Consider the following 17111-nt stretch of genomic DNA (forward strand, 5'->3'; position numbering starts at 1 on the left):
TCACCAGATCACTTATGTTTACTCATGAAAAAAAAAGGGATAAAATACACAAAACTATTGCGAAGAAATTGTTTTGAGAGATTGAGAGAAATGGTTGTCATGGCAACAGGCCTCCTTTTAAAGATAGGAAGGAAACGCTTGAGGTCTTGGGTCCTCCATGTCGGGGGTCCAGTGTTACCCTGTACAAAAGCCAGTGACAAACACGCAAACATTCACGCGCACGCACGCACACACATATCACATTAAAAGACACACAAACGCAATGTGTGCGTGTTGTGCAGGACGGCGTCTCGAGAACGGACAGATGAGATCAAGAAAGGATACTGCTGCACTGTTCCGTGTAGAAAAACAATTTTCATAGAAATATATTAAACTATGTACAATGTGATAGAACAGCGCATGCACGCGCGTGTGTGTGCTCACAAAGGCTCAGACGCGCACAAATGCACACATTCACACTCACACGCACTCACCACCACCAACAACTACACAAATGGGAATTTCACCGGTAACATGACGAGCCAGAAGATATTGACATTCTTTGCCAGGCTTTGCCAAATGTGCCTTTTTTGTCTTGGCGATTCGAGAGATGATGCCGAAATGTCTGGCTCACCTCTTGCCTCAAAGCTAAGACGCCGTCTTCACGTTTTGGCCAACCGCCGAGACGTTTTCTTTGGCTTCGACCAAATGCTGAAATGTTCTGTTTTTGTTTCAACTTACAAAGACTTTAAAACAAAATGTTTCCAAACGTGGGGTGAAAAAAGGCACTGTTAGAACACACACACACACTCACGCACACACACACACTTACTTGTGACTTGGTCTCATCACCAGCGTGAGAAAAATCCACACCAAAACTTCCCCAAAACAAATAGATCTTCTTTTTGCTGTACAGTTCGTTTGTACACAGTGCCCCCTGCAGGTCAGTCTGTTGCGCTGCCGCTCCTGAGAAAGAAAAGCCCACCCTGAAGTCCAACGGCAGCCCCTCCCTCGCTGCCGGTCCCCGTCCCGCCTCTCACGCCTCCGAGTAGTTAGCGTGCGCGTTGATCTTCTCCTTCTTCAGCTTGACGCCGTCCACCAGCTCAAAGTTGTAGTTCTCCAGGGCCGACAGGTTTCTGTCGGCCATGGTGGCGTGCGAACAGGCGCAGTACAGCACCACGCCGCACACGGCGCCCACAAACACGCCCAGGGCTGACATTGCAATGATGGTGATGAGGATGGGATCCAGTGTCTTCAGCATGTTGTCCGCTGCGCCCACTTCATCTGCCTCCTCTGGGAGCGAGTCCATTGCTACAAAAAAAGAGAGGCGGCGACAGCATCACAATGATGCCTTCTGTGTCTGCACTTGAGTAAATGCAGTAACCACTACTGGTGTAAATATGTAATTAGACGTACGTAGGATGATGATCTGCGTGGGCGGAGATGGAGGAACGTCTGGATCTAAAGAAGATACATGGGTGGTTAGGAAGCAGACAAAACAATCGTACGTCCGTGCGCCGTCCAAACCTTTGCAGCGGTCGGCGTCGAGTGTGTCTAAAATGCGGATGTCGTCCACAGCGATGTGTCCTGTGTTCAGTCTGTCCGCCACGCCCTCTACCACCACCTGCAAACGGAAAATTTTATCCCAAAATGAGAAAAAAGTGTGATTTCGGACAGTTCCTGAAGGCAACACCTGATTTGGCGACGCAGACAGATTGTTGAACGGGACATTAAGCTTTTAGAGAAATAAGCAAGCTCGTGGACGATAGATAAACGTTTAGCGATAGTGAGGAAAGCTTTGACTGGAAAACATTGAGGACAACCTTGCAGTTGTTCGGTGAGGAAAAGAAGCTCATTGTTGGCCGCCACTGAGAATGGCTCGGGTCTTGAGCGGCTATGTGAGGAGAGCTACGACTACAGACGGTGCCCGAAGGCAATTGAATTCGGGACATTGGGAACAAGCACCCACTGTGATTTTTTTTTTTTTTTTTTTTTTTTAAAGCTGTCCCTGAAGGGAAGAGCGAGACGAGAAAGTCACAGAGATGATTCAACCGTAAGCTTAAGGACGATTGGTTGCTGTGCGAGAAAAGCAACTATTTCAAGAATGCCCCTGAAAGCAATGGCTGAGTTTGAACAATTCACTGGGAAGTTGTTTTTGGTAGTAAAGCCACCATTTTAGATTGTGGATGAAGGCAGCGCCTGTCCAAATAGACAGGGCGGCAATTAGCAGCTGTTGCAAAATAAACTGACTGTCGCCGTGTGAGGCAATTTCAGACAACATGGCCCTGAAGGCGACACCGGGCCGAGACGGCCAACAGACACATCAAGAGTTCATCAATCGATCTTGAGACTCACTTGATAAGGTTGACTGGATCTGGGAAGTAAAAGTCGTCCTTCCCGCCATCGTGCTCCCTGGTGCCCGCTGACTGTCCACAGGATGCTCTCCCTCCCTTCCTCCAGCTTCTGTCTGATGCGGAGCTGCTGGCCCAGCAGGTGGTACCAGAAGGACATGCACAGATCGACGTGAGGCGCCGTTACCGGCAGACTGTAGAGGCGGGCCACCCTCTCCGTCTCCGTGTCCTCTTCGTCATCTTCAGCCTTTCTTAACGGTGAGGTGGTCAGATGCATCAGGATGAAGTTACCCGCGTGGCCTGCAGGGGGCAGCATAGGACAACACACTCAGCAGGCAGCGAGAGATTGAGGACTCAAATCTTGGCAAAGCAGAGGCAGGAACAGAAAGTGGACAAAAAGTGACACCGAATGAGAAAAATGTAGTCACGACCAAGACAACAACTGAGGAATTTGCCAGACCAACGTTTTGGGACATGGAAAGTTTTTTTTCCCCACAAAGCTTGCAGCCGCTCTAGCCTAAAGAGCCAAAAGCAATAAGGAGGACAATGCCGAGCGCACGTGTTACCCATGCGGTCCAGCATCGGCGCTCTGTGTGCGGTCGCAGATCCCGCACCGCTCTGGATCAGCCACTGGGCGCCCAAGCCGACTTCCTCAGTCCAACCGCAGTAGGAGAGAAAGTCAAAGCTGCAGGCGAACCACAAGTAGTCTGCCAGCCACAAGAACAACAAGCGCCGGTTACACTTAAAAACACAAAACTTTGGCCATTTTGGCTCTTACTGACATGCAAGAGTTGAGTCCAAAAATCATGATGGAGGCGGCGTGAAGCTGACCTGTTATGAAGTCCACTGAGAGGTCGGCGGGAGTGACGCTTCCTGCACATGCAACACATCAAAAAAGCTTAGCGGACATAAAATGACTTTCCAGTGAAAACGCTTACCTGTCACCAGGTCGTAGTCTTGGGGAAAGTAGGGGTCGGTGGACGGCGTGGTGACTGGCGCCGTTTGAGGCCACGAGGTGGTGCCTCCAAATGTGGCGGAGGGAAGCGTAGCAGAGACCGGCGTGGTGGGCAAGGCTGTGGTCGTGATTTCTGAGGAGGGGGAAAAAGCTCTTCATTCATCATTTCGGTGCTTCAAAGAGAAAAAAAATCTTGGGGCTTCCCCGTTATGACGCCGACATTTCAATTTAAGGCATGCATGTTTTATTTTAATCCTCCGCAACACCACCACCAACACGCTTCCTGTAATTACACGCAAATCAACCGAAATAGAGGCCCGGCTAAGTCATTTTCACATTCCGTCCTCAAGCCACAGTTGAGCGGCATTAGCAGTTAGCCGAGTGTAGCACGACCGCGTTGTGCTGAGCTTCTGCGTCTTGTCAAGCATTGCCTATCCACAAAAGACAGAAATCATTTTTTAGATTAAAACGTAGCTACAAAAGGCGACCTCAAGATTGTCAAAAGCTAAAACCGTCAAGAGAGGGTAAAAGAAAAGGAAGTTGGTAGATACGCTCTGGTAGAGATGCTAGCAAATGGCTAACACACAGCTAATAAAGGCTAAGGTGGGCTAAGACACGAGAGAGGCTTTTAGAGCGTGAGATTCTTGTTTGCTCACCGTCCAGGTCACATCCGAGTAGTTCCAGTCGGAGGCCCACCCCTTCCAAAGTGGCTCTCTCCGGGTAGATCCGGATGAAACGGGTCGCCAAAGGACCCACCAACCTCAGCTCGGGCGTATCGTGGTTCTGATTGCCGGAGAAAATCTGACAAACGCAGGGGAGATCACCACAGATTAAGCAATCATTGATGTAGCCTTCGGGTAAGAGGGGATGCGCAATCTCTGTCGGGATGTTGAAGGGGATGCTGAGGGAAGTGTCAATCTTAAAAAGTATCGTTACGGGCCAGGCTCATAAACTCGTTACGTGTGAGGACCATCTACCAGATTGTAGGCCGTCAAGCAGCGGGAACACCTAAGACCCCCTGAGCGCTACCGCCCCCCCACGGCGCCGCCATCTGGAAGGCATGGAGCAGGATGCGCTTCCAGAGGGGCGGGCCCAGGAGAGGAAGCGGGGGGTGCAAAGCAATGATCTCAATTTCCTCTCCCGGGTGAGAAGGAAGGCAGCTCCAGAGACCCCGGGGGCCCTTTTCAGGGGAGTCTCATTCAATCCAACGTACTCATTCTACATTCCAAACACTAAGAGCGTCTGTCAATCAAGTTATGCGCACACACACACACACACACACACACACACACACACACACACACATACACACAGTCCGCACATTCTACAACAGAAAGCGCAACAATGTACAGTTGCAAGGACATCCGTGTTTTGACTACAAGCAGAAGGCTAACGGGGACTAAAACACAGATAAGCCACGCGGTTTAAAAATATGAAATCAAACAAACTAAAATGAGGCAAAAGTGCTGAAAGACAGCTAAGAATAACGCAGGCGTGCTAACGGAGGCTAGCATCAGCTGAGACAGACAAACTGCAGATGAAACTGATGACATTCTAAAGACGGGCTAGCTCAGCATGCACAGCTGAGCACAGCTCAGGGAAGCAAACAAAAAATCGTGCAAAAAAAAAATAGTTTCTAACCCGTGGGCTGAAAAGAGCTTAACGGGACACATGGAGCATTCTTGGACCCACCTTTGGCTTGGTGGTGTTTTCCTCGTTGACCATGGTCCAGACGTCTCCGTCCAGACTGTGTCCCACCCTGAACTTCTTCACAAAAATATTCTTGTCGTAGTGTTTCCCGCCCTGAATCACCACGCCGCTCACCATCTTGTCCTGGCCCAGGTCCACCTGACAAACATGAAGCATAAGTCTTACATCATCACTCCAAAGCAAATCAATCCTAACCCAAAAAACCTAAAAAAACTCATCGTTTGTACCTGGAGCCATTCATTTCTGAAAGGCTGCTTGGTCTGTTGGCCGGTCCATCCCGACCGACCCGTCAGCAAGCGGGCGTTCTCGGCCACCCAGCCTCGATTGGCGTACGACGAGGCGCTGATCTGTCCGTCCGAGATCTGACCGGACACCATGCCCAACATTCCCGAACAAGGGTAGTCTGCATGGAAAGCAAAATGGAGGCACTCTTTCAGTGGACTGTCTGGAGCGTGGAAATGGTATCCAACATGGAGTGCGAGAGAAGCCAAGTGGCAAACGGAGCGAGGACCTGAGGTTCGACAGCCGTAGAGCTCAAAGCGCATGCAGATGCCTTGCTCCCACAACATGGGCCTGATGCGAACGTAGCGGGCCAGAGTCTGCTTGGGCAGGAAAGAGCGAACCTCGTCCGTCGGGTTGTGGTTCCCTTGGAAGATCTGAAGGTCAGATGGAAGAAATGTGGTTCAAAAGTCTAGTCAAGTTTTGGGGGGGCATGGAAAAAGCCCCGAAAGAGTGCTGAAGCCATCACTACACTGGCACGCTTTTCTTTTACAGGTCTAACTTTTGACGGGACTGACAATGTCCCAACTTGATACCATTTGATGAGCGACAGGCATTTTTGTAGGTATTAGAAGGGATGAATTCGATTTACGCTGACTTTGGATTTGGTACAATCGGGTTTTGGTCACAAGGGATTCCTCGTGAAAACGGAGCTCGCACTCGAGTGACCCTTGACCTTCTGTTTGGAGCCGTCCTTCACCGTCACCCAGTCCTCGCCGTTGGAGCTTAGATCGACCTTGTAGGAGCGCACAAAGTAGTGCTTCTTGGTCTCCTTGGAGATGGCGCCTTGGGTGCCGATGGCTGTGATGAACCTCAGGAAGCCCAAATCCACCTAAGAAGAACAAATGGTGGCAATGAGGCTCATTCAACAGAAAGCTATGGAAACTTCTGCCAGTTTGATGTGAAATTTGGCAGACCTCGAGGAGACCTAAAAAAAAAGTCTCATGACCCCTTGCTGGAAAATGCCCATTTTGGTTTCATTTGTTTTGCCATTTCTGGCTAGACAGTTCTTCAAAGCTATGTTCATGAGACCGGTTCCGATATACGAACGAGACAGATGGCCGGCGCTCAAGTGCCAAACGTTTGCCTTTTGGTCATTGCAAGCGGGCCCGACATGGCAGCCAAGTTTGACAACTCGCCGCAAAACATGAAAATCTATTAAGACAACGCCGACCCGGAGGAACTCCCCCATTGGCATAAACGTAAATGCCAACTTGTGATGCAGCGTGTGTGTGTGTTTGTGTATCGCACATGAGGAATGTGTGTGTGTCGCCGCTTGCTGTACGACGTTCCCGGCATGTGTGGGAACCGACTCTACCGCAATTATACGGCTGTCTGCACGCATCACTAATGACGAGTGGCTGACCTCGACCATGTGTTGTTGTTTTCTATGCATTTGTATGCCTCAGTGTTGTGTGTGTGTTTGTGTGTGTGTGTGTTGCATCAACTTTACTTGGCAGTGAGCAAAATAAAAACATTTATTTGATAAGGGCAGCTCTCAGACAGTGCTCGCAATTGCGTGTAAGACATAAAAGCGAGTATTTCCCGTTCAAAGAAGAGGGAAATGACACAAGAGTCACTCCAGGCTCCATTTTTCTTGCACATGTAAGGAAAATGTGACGTTAGAAGGTTGCCAGATATGCTGGAGATGTTTTATCTGGTGAAATATGAAGAGAGAGTGATGTTTATCATCAAAGACAAGGCATGGAACATTCGGCACCAGCGGGCGGGCGCTGGAGCTGATCTGCAGCGAGGAACTTTTCACGCGGCGGCTAACGTGGCCTTCTTATCGCTCAGATGATGTTCACGCTTGAGCTGAAGCCAATCCATTGAGGACTTGACACGAGTCTCCAATATCTATTTTGTCACCATTCCATCTTCGAGACGTCGTGTTCTGGATGCAAGCTGTTTGACGCTACGGAACGTTTTGCCAAAAGTGGCGTTGCTCATCTGTCGAGCACGTGAACTTCAAGTTTTCCAGCCAGCGCTTTGAAAAATGGGCCGTGGCCTCTCGTCATTCCAACATTCTTCCCCAGACACAAAGATTGATCCAAAATTCCTCTCAAAATGAAAATGACATCCTTGCTGTGTTTTCCGGTGTGGCTTCGTCCAACTTTTGTCTGTGGTTTGACTCGGGAAAGATGTGCCCACTAAATGTCACATTACTCCGGATTTTTTAAAAATGCTCTGAAATCTGCTGAGTGAGAGGTCTTGAAGTCGATCCTAAGTGGCATGCCAAAGTAGCTTCCTTCCACGGAGAGGATAAGAACATCTTCCGCTGGCCGCCAGCCGCTGCGCTCGTTAGCATTTGAGCGCAGTGGAAGGTCGGAGCTTCATTCCGGCCCGTTCCCGCGCCCATCGGGCAAACGAGGCTAATTGATCTTCCATCTTTGAAAGACTTGGCAACGTGGCAGCTCACGTACGCACTTTGAAGAAGCGCAGGAAAGGGCCGGCCGGCTGGCTGGCTGAAAAAAACAAAACAATGCTTCTTCCTGCCAAAACAGGATGCTGCCTCTTGGGTCATAGCGAGAGAAGAAGCTTTGGCTTGAAGGTTCCTCCAAACAGCAGTTCTCCACCGGTGGCTCAGAACCCAAAAGCGGGTTCATTAGAGCTCGGAAGGAAGCGAGTCTCCCGAGCGGGTCGGAGCCACGCTGTTGGGTCGCCCAACGCTCTTCTTTCATCTTCCTTGAAGGGCGAAGGTCACGGCAACAGCATCCCACTCACATGCAAAGGCGTCAATAATTCATGTGGCGCCGTTCATGTTTGATGGAAACTACTTGGAGCGTCACAGTCACAAGCTTGCTGTGACTTCACGCTGACGATGGCAAAGTTCAAGCAGCGATCGAGTCAGCCGCTCGTGCGCTTGAGTCCCGTCGGGGCCGCTCGGTTCGGTAGCCCGTGAGAAGTCCCCAGACAGACAATAGAGCATCGGCGGCGCTAATCCGCTTCCTGTCCACTTCCCGTTTCCGCCGCCATTGTGCGGCTTCCTCGATGAGTTCCTGTCCTGCACAATGGGAGCGGGCCCCCAGTTCCAAGCCGTCTCAGGGGCTGGGCTGGCTTGGAACCATTGTTGCAGTAGCAAGGTGGCTTTTTCATTTGGTGCACCCTTTGGACCTGCCACCATTTTTTTGCGTTAAACGTTGGCAAATGTTACGATCGACATAAAACAAACATGGCAAAAGCGAGTGACTGTTTTGAATGAGAGCGAAAGACAAACACGCCGACGTGATGAGCGCACACGATGCGGAAACGGCGGCGGGCGGCTTCGCCATGAAAATTTCATGCTGATTTTCCGCTTGAGCGTGCGAGGGAAATGCCGCAAATGATGTTCACGTTTCACATAAACAAAAGTCCCTTTGGGTTCAAGCTGAGGGCCGGCCCGAAGATGACATCATGACCAAAATCTTTGAAAGTCGCTCCAAATCTTCATCTTGCCTTAGAAAACTCACTCGAAATATGAAACCACTAAGCCTGCTTTGAAACCTTAGTCTGAGCCTTCTTCAAAACCGTAAAACTCGACAGCCTCGCGGACAACCCTCATTTGTCAGACGGCGGAGTCACCGACCTGAATCCACTCGCGTACGTTGTCTTCGGACGGCGTCCATCCGTTCTCGCCGTAGTTGAGGCGAGAACGTTCCGGCGACCAGTTGCTGTTGTACTTCGACGAGGCGCTGATCTGTTCCGGCGAAATTTCGCGCGACTCCATGCCCAGAGGCTCCAGGCACATGAAGCCTGATGTGAGCACACGGCGTCCGACCTTAGTTGACCTTTGAGGCGGGCTTGCGACGGTCCCCGAAAGGGAGCTGACCTTGCTGCGCGGGGAGTCCGGCGTCTCGGATGGTGTAGTTAGCGGAGAAGCCTTCCTTGGTGATGGCCGTGTCGGTGGTGATGGTCATGGACAGGATGCCCGTGTAGGAGATGACGCGGCCCGGTGATGTCTGGCCACAGTATCGCCCGATGTGAGGACCCACTGAAGAAAAAGTTCATTTTACACTCATCCAGATTAGCTCAGCATTTTTCATGCTTACCTTTAAAAAATAAAAATAAAAATACATCATTTATGATTTGAGAAATAAAAAAAAAAACAATTTGGAGCCGTGATATCATTAGCAAGATTTGCATGCCAGCTGGCGGCGTCCCTTTCACATTGTCACACTGGCGGTTTGGCTAATCTGCCAGGATTAACGTCGTCGTCGCTGCCAGATGCGAGCGAGGCCGTTCGCAATCTGTTACGGATTACGCTTGGAATTATGACAGTTTTATCCGAGCGTGGCGTCAACGCCGTCAGCCCGCGTGGTGTTGCTGATCTAACAATTAGCCACCATAGATAAAAGACACCATGTGCTAATTTGCTTTGGATTACTTGATATCGAATTGTTCCCCTGAAGGGAAAGAATCGGCATGTTTTTAAGAGAGGCGTTGATTTTTCTTTTGTTTCGTCCTTAGCGTAAAAAAGAACGAGGCATCTCTATCTAACTACATTTTTACACACACCGCAATTTTATTTCTCTATTAGGCGATGGTGTGTATTCATCTTAATTACACATTTTCAATAATACGAGCGTGACGTTGATCAGAAAAAGATGGTGACCTGCTGGGTATCCGTCCCAGATCTCCAGCCAGTCGTAGCGGCACAGCGCCCCCGGTGGTGGCGTGGTGTCGGGCTCCATGTCGAAGCTGTCGAACTCCACCAAGATCTCGGACATCTTGGGGGCGAAGATCATAAAGGTGCACTCCAGGTTGTTGGGGTAGTTGTCGGGGTAGCCCGGTGTCCTGATGACCCCTGTGGGAGCCGTGAAGTTCCTGGAACATTCCTGACCTGGTGGCGACAGCAAGGAATGTTATGTTGGGGAGGGAGTGGGGGGGCGGGGGGGAGGAGTGAGGCATCAACGTGTGCTTGACCCTGGGCTAATGTTGTGAACCCCCAAGGGCCACTCATGCAACTCACTCACCCGTCTTGAAGACCTCGTAGCGTACGGAGAACCCGGCGCCGTGCGTCTCGTAATCTGAGACAAACTTGATGAGGAGCTGGTTGCCGCTGGAGATGATGGGCGAGGGTGCGATCTTGCCGCAGAACTTGCCCAACATGGGCGCCAGCTCATCGTCGCCGTTGTACACCTCCACGTAGTCGTACCTGCAGCGGTGACATGATGGAGGTTTTCAATTACACAAGGTAATGTGAGGTGATCGATGGATCAATTCAACACAACAAACAAGTGGTGGCAGTCGCTCATGCCATTCTAAAAGCAAAAGAAACATCTTTTGAGAGCTGCTTGGAGCTGTGGGCAAACTTTGCCGTCTTATGATGCCCTACATTCACCAAGAAGACAGTAAGTGTCTTTCTTGAAGTTATCGATGACAGTAAGGGAAGGCACGCGGACGGCTGCTTGGTTGGTGAGGGGAACGGGGCAAGGAAGTCATATGACAGCCTCGAGGCCACGGGAAACAATGGCCGACCCAATGAGACGACAGAGGGGGGGGGGGGGGGGGGGGGGGGTCGCGGATTAGCGAGCAGACGTGCCGAGCCGGCGAGGAAATGACAGATCAGACCTTTAAGACGGACGCTGCGTGTATACTTGTCAGCAGGCGCACATCTGGAAGGCACTCATCCACGTTTTCGTACGATTTATTACAATCGCAAATGCGCTGACACTTCCAAAGTGACACACTTTGCTCCAACGATAATGTGTTACGATATGATCACGCCATTTACGATGAGCGACCATTCACTCTGATTTTACACACACACACACACACAAACACACACAATATCGTCATGGCTTGTGTGTATCATTGTCCATCCAAGACTTGCTGAGACGATGCAGGTGGCGAGTGTGCTCGTGCATTTGCGTGCACTCCATTGCCACCTGGCATCACACTCACACACACACGCACACACGCACACACACACACACACACACGCGCACGCACACACACACACACACACACACACACGCACACACGTCCATCTTTCTTCCATTTCTCACCTCCCCCGTGATCACTGAAAAAAAATCCACCTCATTTGCACGCTCTATCAAGCACACATACGACCGCCCCCCCTCCCCACCCTACTCAGTGACACAGCCATAGAGGGAAGGCGCACTCAGACAACTCCGGTCCAAAAATGCCCAACGTTTAAGAATCTGACAAGGAGGGAACAACCCAATTATGCACAGACAATCAATAATGGTGACACAAACTATCTGGCTTCCAGTGTGCCCCCAAAGATAGATCCTCCCCACTCCCCCTGCAAGATAAATTGTGCCAAGCGTCCTTCATTCTCCACAGCCTTGCACATGAAGCCTGCTGGGAAATCAAAATGGGAGCAGAGGAGGAGGAAAAGGAGGAAGACCAAGAATTTGTTCTCATTGAGGCCAGCGCTACCATGCAAGGCACCAGCAAACGTAACCGGACAAGGCCGACACCAGCCTCGAGAGGGAACTGGTAAGAATCGCAAGTGCTCCGATCGGTCCAGCCTTTCCAATTAAGAGCACTATTCTTTCATCAGAAATGTCACTGGTCTTGGTCATTCATGTTCTGGACTTGCAGTTTAAAAAAAAAAAGGTCCATCAGACTAATAATTTGTCATCACATTCCAATCCAATGTGGTGACTTTACACGAAGGAAAGTCGAGAAGTGCAATGTGTGTGTGTGTGTGTGTGTGTGTTCGCACATTTTGCGAGGAAAAATGCTCATTGTGGAGTAACACTCTGTCATGGGCTGGAGGGCAAAGCAATAAACAGTGTATCACTCCCACTTCACGGTGACAAGCCTGGACCACCTCTATCCAATCCCCCCACGCCCCCCCCCCCCCCGAAGACACACAACATGTGACATGAATTAGCCTGCTAACCTCACCCAGGCAAGCAAATCGTACTGCTCTGAATCCACGCAGGCCTACAGCGAGTTTTTTCATTTTGGTTTGCAAGCGAATTGAGAGACGGCGCCAGTGAACTCAATGTGTTTCATTTTGGTGGAAAGTGAGAAATTGAAGCTCAAAATCTAATTCCCGGTGGAAGTAAACAAAACAAAGAGAAGCTGAACTTTCGAAAAAACATCCCTTTAGCCACAGGCCGGATGACAACAGCTATTTCAATACAAATGGTTGCACAACACACGTAGACTGACGTGAATCCAAATTTTCTCTTCGGGGGGCATCCAGCAGGGGTGTCTGCTGGATGCCCCCCGAAGAGAAAACAAACAAACAATTTCACAATTTCAAAGCCTCCTTCTGTATATTTTGTGAGTTATGTAATTATTCCAATGACACGTTTTAAAGATGTATTTCTTTGACGGACAATCGGAAGGAATGTGCCGACGTGTGCATCGCAAGTGCACGTGCGTCTTCCGACTGGAGGGAGGGAGGGAGGGAGCTCGCCCTGGACACCAAGCAAAAACAAAAGCTGATTGTCCGTGCCTGCCCTTCGTTGAGCACCGTTTTAGATTCTTCCTCTCGGTCATGCTCGTTTAGGAGAAGCCAAGAGTTATGCTCTTGATTCCCCAAAAAGAGAGGAAGAGTCTTGTGACTAGAGCGCATCTACTGCCAGAGCAGTACCAACAATGCCATCATGATTTAGAGGAGAGCGCGACTCACAAGACAAAAATAGGATGCTGACTTTAGAATGAATTTTGGTTTATGAATTTATGATGTAAGCAAATTACATCCAACATGTTTCACTTAAGCCAGCCCGATGGCGGCGCATTCAAAAGATTGCTCCCCATAACTTGCCTTTAAGGGTAAGTGTTTTTTTTTTGACATTTGTCAATTTTGAAGCTTGTATGTTGCTGCAAGAGGAAAAGGAAGTTCGCTTTAGGGAAGAGAAAGTGAAAAATGAGAGGAGCAAAAATAGCCGCGAAGGAGGGCGAGGTTACCGTGGCTAATTGACACTTGTGGTGAGTCGCTACGACCGAATCTGTGCATCGTCGATCCGCCTCCCTCAGTCGGGTGGCTCAGCCAACTATGGGAAAAAAGACGGCCTGAATTATCCCGCCACCGACGCATGTTCCCCAAGGCGCGCCCGCGCTTCTTTTTTTCCTGCCACTCGGCCACTTTGGCGGCAGCGGCGCTATTTCAGACGTGCGATGACACCAAAGTGTTACCGCCGCCGTCTGTTCACTTTTTAACGTGGAGCGAATGAGAAGGGAGTCACTGGAACAAACCCATTTTTCAATTTTGCCTTTTGCTTTTTTATTTATTGCTAAGTCAAAGGTGTCGACCGCATCCGGAAGGCCAAAAGGTCGCAAAAGACATTTATAGATAAACACGGGAGCTTTGATTTACAAATTGATCCTGAAGGCAATGCCAAACCAGGACAGACAATTGAACTCAACATTTCAGGACATTTGAAGCAACTACTTGTATGGTGAGGGAAAAATTACGATTTCCAGACGGTCCCTGAAGGCAATGCTATCTTAGTTGCTATTTGAATTCAGATGGATATCAAGAGAGCTGGATGTGAATTTTAAACATTTAATGCCCTTTGGAACAATCACACAGTTGTTGTGCGAGGAAAAATGTCATTTCAAAGTGTCCCTGAAGGCAACATCAGAACAGATCGAGCGATTAAAATGGAAAAGAGATACAATTAGCAGCCACTAAATGTGGATATAAAGCTGGATGGCTAGAAACATGAAACATTTAACGACATTGACAACAATCACTCAGTTGATGCGCAAGGAAAATTGTGACGATCCCTGAAGGCACCATCAGACGAGATGAAGCTATAAAAACTCGACATAATCGAACCCCCCCCCCCCCCCCCCCCTCCTACCACACAACACATTCGGAACACTTGACCCACTCCCTGAAACAATGGCAGAGAGCTTTAAGCTTCATGTGGCCTTCAGCGTCCAACACAAGCACAAAACCATGTCATTGCAAAGGACCCCCCCCCCTCGAAACCACACGACATTGCTCACATTTCCTTCACTTTTTCACTTCCCCGTAGATGTCCCGATACTTTTGCACATATTTGTTGTCCTAACACTACTCCATATTTTCTTTAGTTTGTTCATCTTCCCAATATTTTTCTTCACATTTTCCTTTCTGCTATCTCAATACATCCTGCAAACATACCTTGGCCCGCTCCCCTGTGTGTCTTCCCATTGACCCCACACACACACACATACACACAGAGAAGCCGACATCAAAACCAAGAATCCTTCTTTATGGAGTGTGAACGTGCGTGTGTGTGCGCGTGTACATAAAGACGGGCTCTTGTTTTTTGACGGCGCCTCCTCTGTCTTCTTGAAAGGCTCCATAAATGCCTGGTGAGTAAATCACAGCCGCACAGATGGCCTCCCCTCCACTACAATCGGATCGTGTTGCAGACCCACGGGACTCATAAGCATTAGCGCTGTAGACCCTTTGTACTTATTTGTTGTTTTTTTTCCCGCTCCCCATATTTTGTAATAATGGAGTCTTTTTGTGTGCGTGTGTGTTTTTTTTTGTGTGTGTGAGTGCGTTCCTGGGCAACGTTGCAACTATGCCATAACACCTACAATGTGATGAATCAGACTGCTTTGATTTCCATCCTTAATGGATGTTAATGTTCCTCACACAAGAGTCAACTGCTGAGTCCATTCGATTTCTCCTGCTAACAAAAACAGGAGCACCTTAAGGGAATCAGACGAACTCAGGTGTTTCTAAGTCATAAAGACTAAAGTCACTTGAGATCATGAGTCCCCAACCTTTTTGAAAAAAAAAAAAAAAAAGCTTCTGCTTTGTGAAGGCTTACCAGTTTCATACACACACATACGTAGCGAAAGCGGTCACAATTCCACAAACAGCTCTCAGTGTGATGCAGTACAAGGCACATCTATAAAAAGGGAGCATGATCATCTCCTAAAAGGGTCATTTTTCACTTTGAAGGGAAATGCTCTCCTAAAGCTGCACCAAATAGCCGAACAAAGAGATCGTCGTCCACCGTTATCAAGCGGGAAGCACAGAAGCCGCGGAACCTTCTGCGGGTGTGCACTCCCCCCAGCCCCCCAACCTGCACCTCCTTGTGACAGCTGCAGTGAGGCCCAGTGACCAACGGGTGGCAGAGTGACCCGCAGTACCGATTTGTGTGCGAGTGCGTCTGTCTTTCTTACTTGCAGTCTCGGTCCTCCAGGTCGAAATGCGGGTTGAAGTTGATGAGAATCTTCTGGCCTTGCTCGGGTGCTGTGATCACCCAGGCGCACTGCTGCGAGGGCGGGTAGGCGCCAGGGTAGCCCGGGGAGGTCAGGTAGTCCGGGTAGTGGATGTCGATGGCTCCGCCGCACTTGCCTGGGGGGGAAATGTCACAGTAAATGTCACTATTTGACGTGTTACATGAATCATGCAACATGTACAACATGCAACAGCCCCTGGCTGAGAGAACCGACGGGGCGCGTCGTCGCTCCGCCACTTGAACGTGTTTCAAGTGGCAATTTCCAACAGAACTCTAGGACACGTGTGCCGCGGTGACACGCACTGACTGGAACCCGCTGGGAACGCACCAGCCAGGGTGAGCGCAGCCGCCAGGTCGACCTGCGTGAGCAGGAGACGGAGGACCCAAATCGCTCCGACGCGCGCCCCGCTGCTCCGCTGCAACATGCCGACTCAGAAATTCCTCCCCAAAATCCTCGCCACTTGCCGTCCACAAAGTAAGAATAATGATACAAAAACAATCTCAAAGTAAGAGGTCCATCTTCAACTTGACAGGTCCGGGGAGGTGAATATTCCAAATGGGGGAGAGAGAAAAAATAATGTAAACGAGGAATCCTGTTAGGTCCAAGCGGCAGGTGCGCAGGCTGCCACCCGGAAAGGAGCCTCAGTCACAGGGGCGACCTCCTCCAGAAGTGAGCGTATGAAACCCGGAGCGGTGGAGCGGGAAGAAACGACCCTCTCGATAGCGCGCCGAGACAACCAGCATCGCCCGCTCGATCGCTTGCCTCTTCAGTCCGGAGCTTTTTCTCCGCCCCCTCCCCATCCGTCACGGCGCCGATGTCGGGGGTAAACAGTGGAATTTCCACTCCCACAATTCCAGCTGCGAGGCGGCCACCGAAGAACTCCAGTTACGTGCAATTGAGCAGCAGCGAGAAAACCGTTTCGCGCCATGCACGCTGTTTTACAATTTTCCTCCGGTTTGCTCGTTTTGCGCCTTTTGGGAGAGGTTAGCCAAAGAAAATGGTTGAAACGGACTCACCTCGTACAAACTTCAAGTCTTACTTTCAACTCGAACACTCAGAAGTCAAAGATGAGTCAAAGTAATCGTGATTCAATGTTTACATACGCTGAGGATTGAGCTACTTCCGAGTTTGTTGCGCTTGCCGTACAGGTGGCAGGTGCCATTTTAATTTCATTTGGGCGGTGGACCTTGTTGTGATATATAGCAAATTGTAATACTTGATGTCACCAGCAGAGATTTCCATGGTTGTCAGTAATATTTAAGTCAGCGATATGGAACGAAGAAGAAAAATAAAGTTTGACCGCAAGCTCGTTGTTCAAGACAAAGTTTGGTCATTCTGAAAGATGAACAAAGACCTTTCTCATGGACATTCGAAATGGGACTCTGGAATCAATTTAATGCTGCACTTTTTAATCTTTCCTCACTGGCTTGTTTTGGAGGTATCCATTTCCAAATACTTTCATTGAGCTACATTTCACATCCTGACAAACAACCACAACAACTGCCGAGGCCAGATGTTCCTCAAGATGAATATGAGATGTCCTGAGAAGTGACTAATTGCATTGAGAGAGGCAGACGAGCCCGAATGGATCTTGTCCTTAGACCATTTTGAACTTGAATCAAGGATCAATAACACTTTCTGCCATACTGATGGATGCTGATTGGGAGAAAATCGGGTTAAGT

General features: G+C 49.5%; 1 protein-coding gene across 1 annotated transcript; it reads right to left on the reverse strand.

Annotated features, from left to right (window-relative positions):
• Positions 1-77: 77 nt before the first annotated feature.
• LOC125984625 (neuropilin-1a) lies at positions 78-16205 on the reverse strand. Its single transcript, XM_049746662.2, has 18 exons — positions 15757-16205; positions 15370-15544; positions 10227-10408; positions 9866-10093; positions 9083-9244; positions 8840-9006; positions 5951-6106; positions 5507-5651; positions 5223-5398; positions 4978-5133; positions 3942-4086; positions 3269-3418; positions 3162-3203; positions 2897-3037; positions 2335-2630; positions 1507-1603; positions 1396-1440; positions 78-1290 (listed from the first exon to the last, which is right to left on the reverse strand). Exons 1-18 carry the CDS (start codon positions 15851-15853, stop codon positions 1016-1018), a joined length of 2835 nt encoding a protein of 944 aa, XP_049602619.1. The 5' UTR covers positions 15854-16205; the 3' UTR covers positions 78-1015.
• Positions 16206-17111: the final 906 nt, after the last annotated feature.

The sequence above is a fragment of the Syngnathus scovelli genome, chromosome 17, assembly GCF_024217435.2.
Source record: "Syngnathus scovelli strain Florida chromosome 17, RoL_Ssco_1.2, whole genome shotgun sequence".
In the NCBI taxonomy this organism is placed as follows: domain Eukaryota; kingdom Metazoa; phylum Chordata; class Actinopteri; order Syngnathiformes; family Syngnathidae; genus Syngnathus; species Syngnathus scovelli.

Coding starts and splice junctions, on each gene's coding strand:
- LOC125984625 (XM_049746662.2), bottom strand. CDS start 15,853: ATGTTGCAGCGGAGCAGCGGGGCGCGCGTCGGAGCGATTTGGGTCCTC. Junction 6,107..8,839: donor ACGTACGCGAGTGGATTCAG/GTCGGTGACTCC, acceptor TGTTCTTCTTAG/GTGGATTTGGGCTTCCTGAG. Junction 3,038..3,161: donor CTCAGTGGACTTCATAACAG/GTCAGCTTCACG, acceptor TGTGGCTGGCAG/ACTACTTGTGGTTCGCCTGC.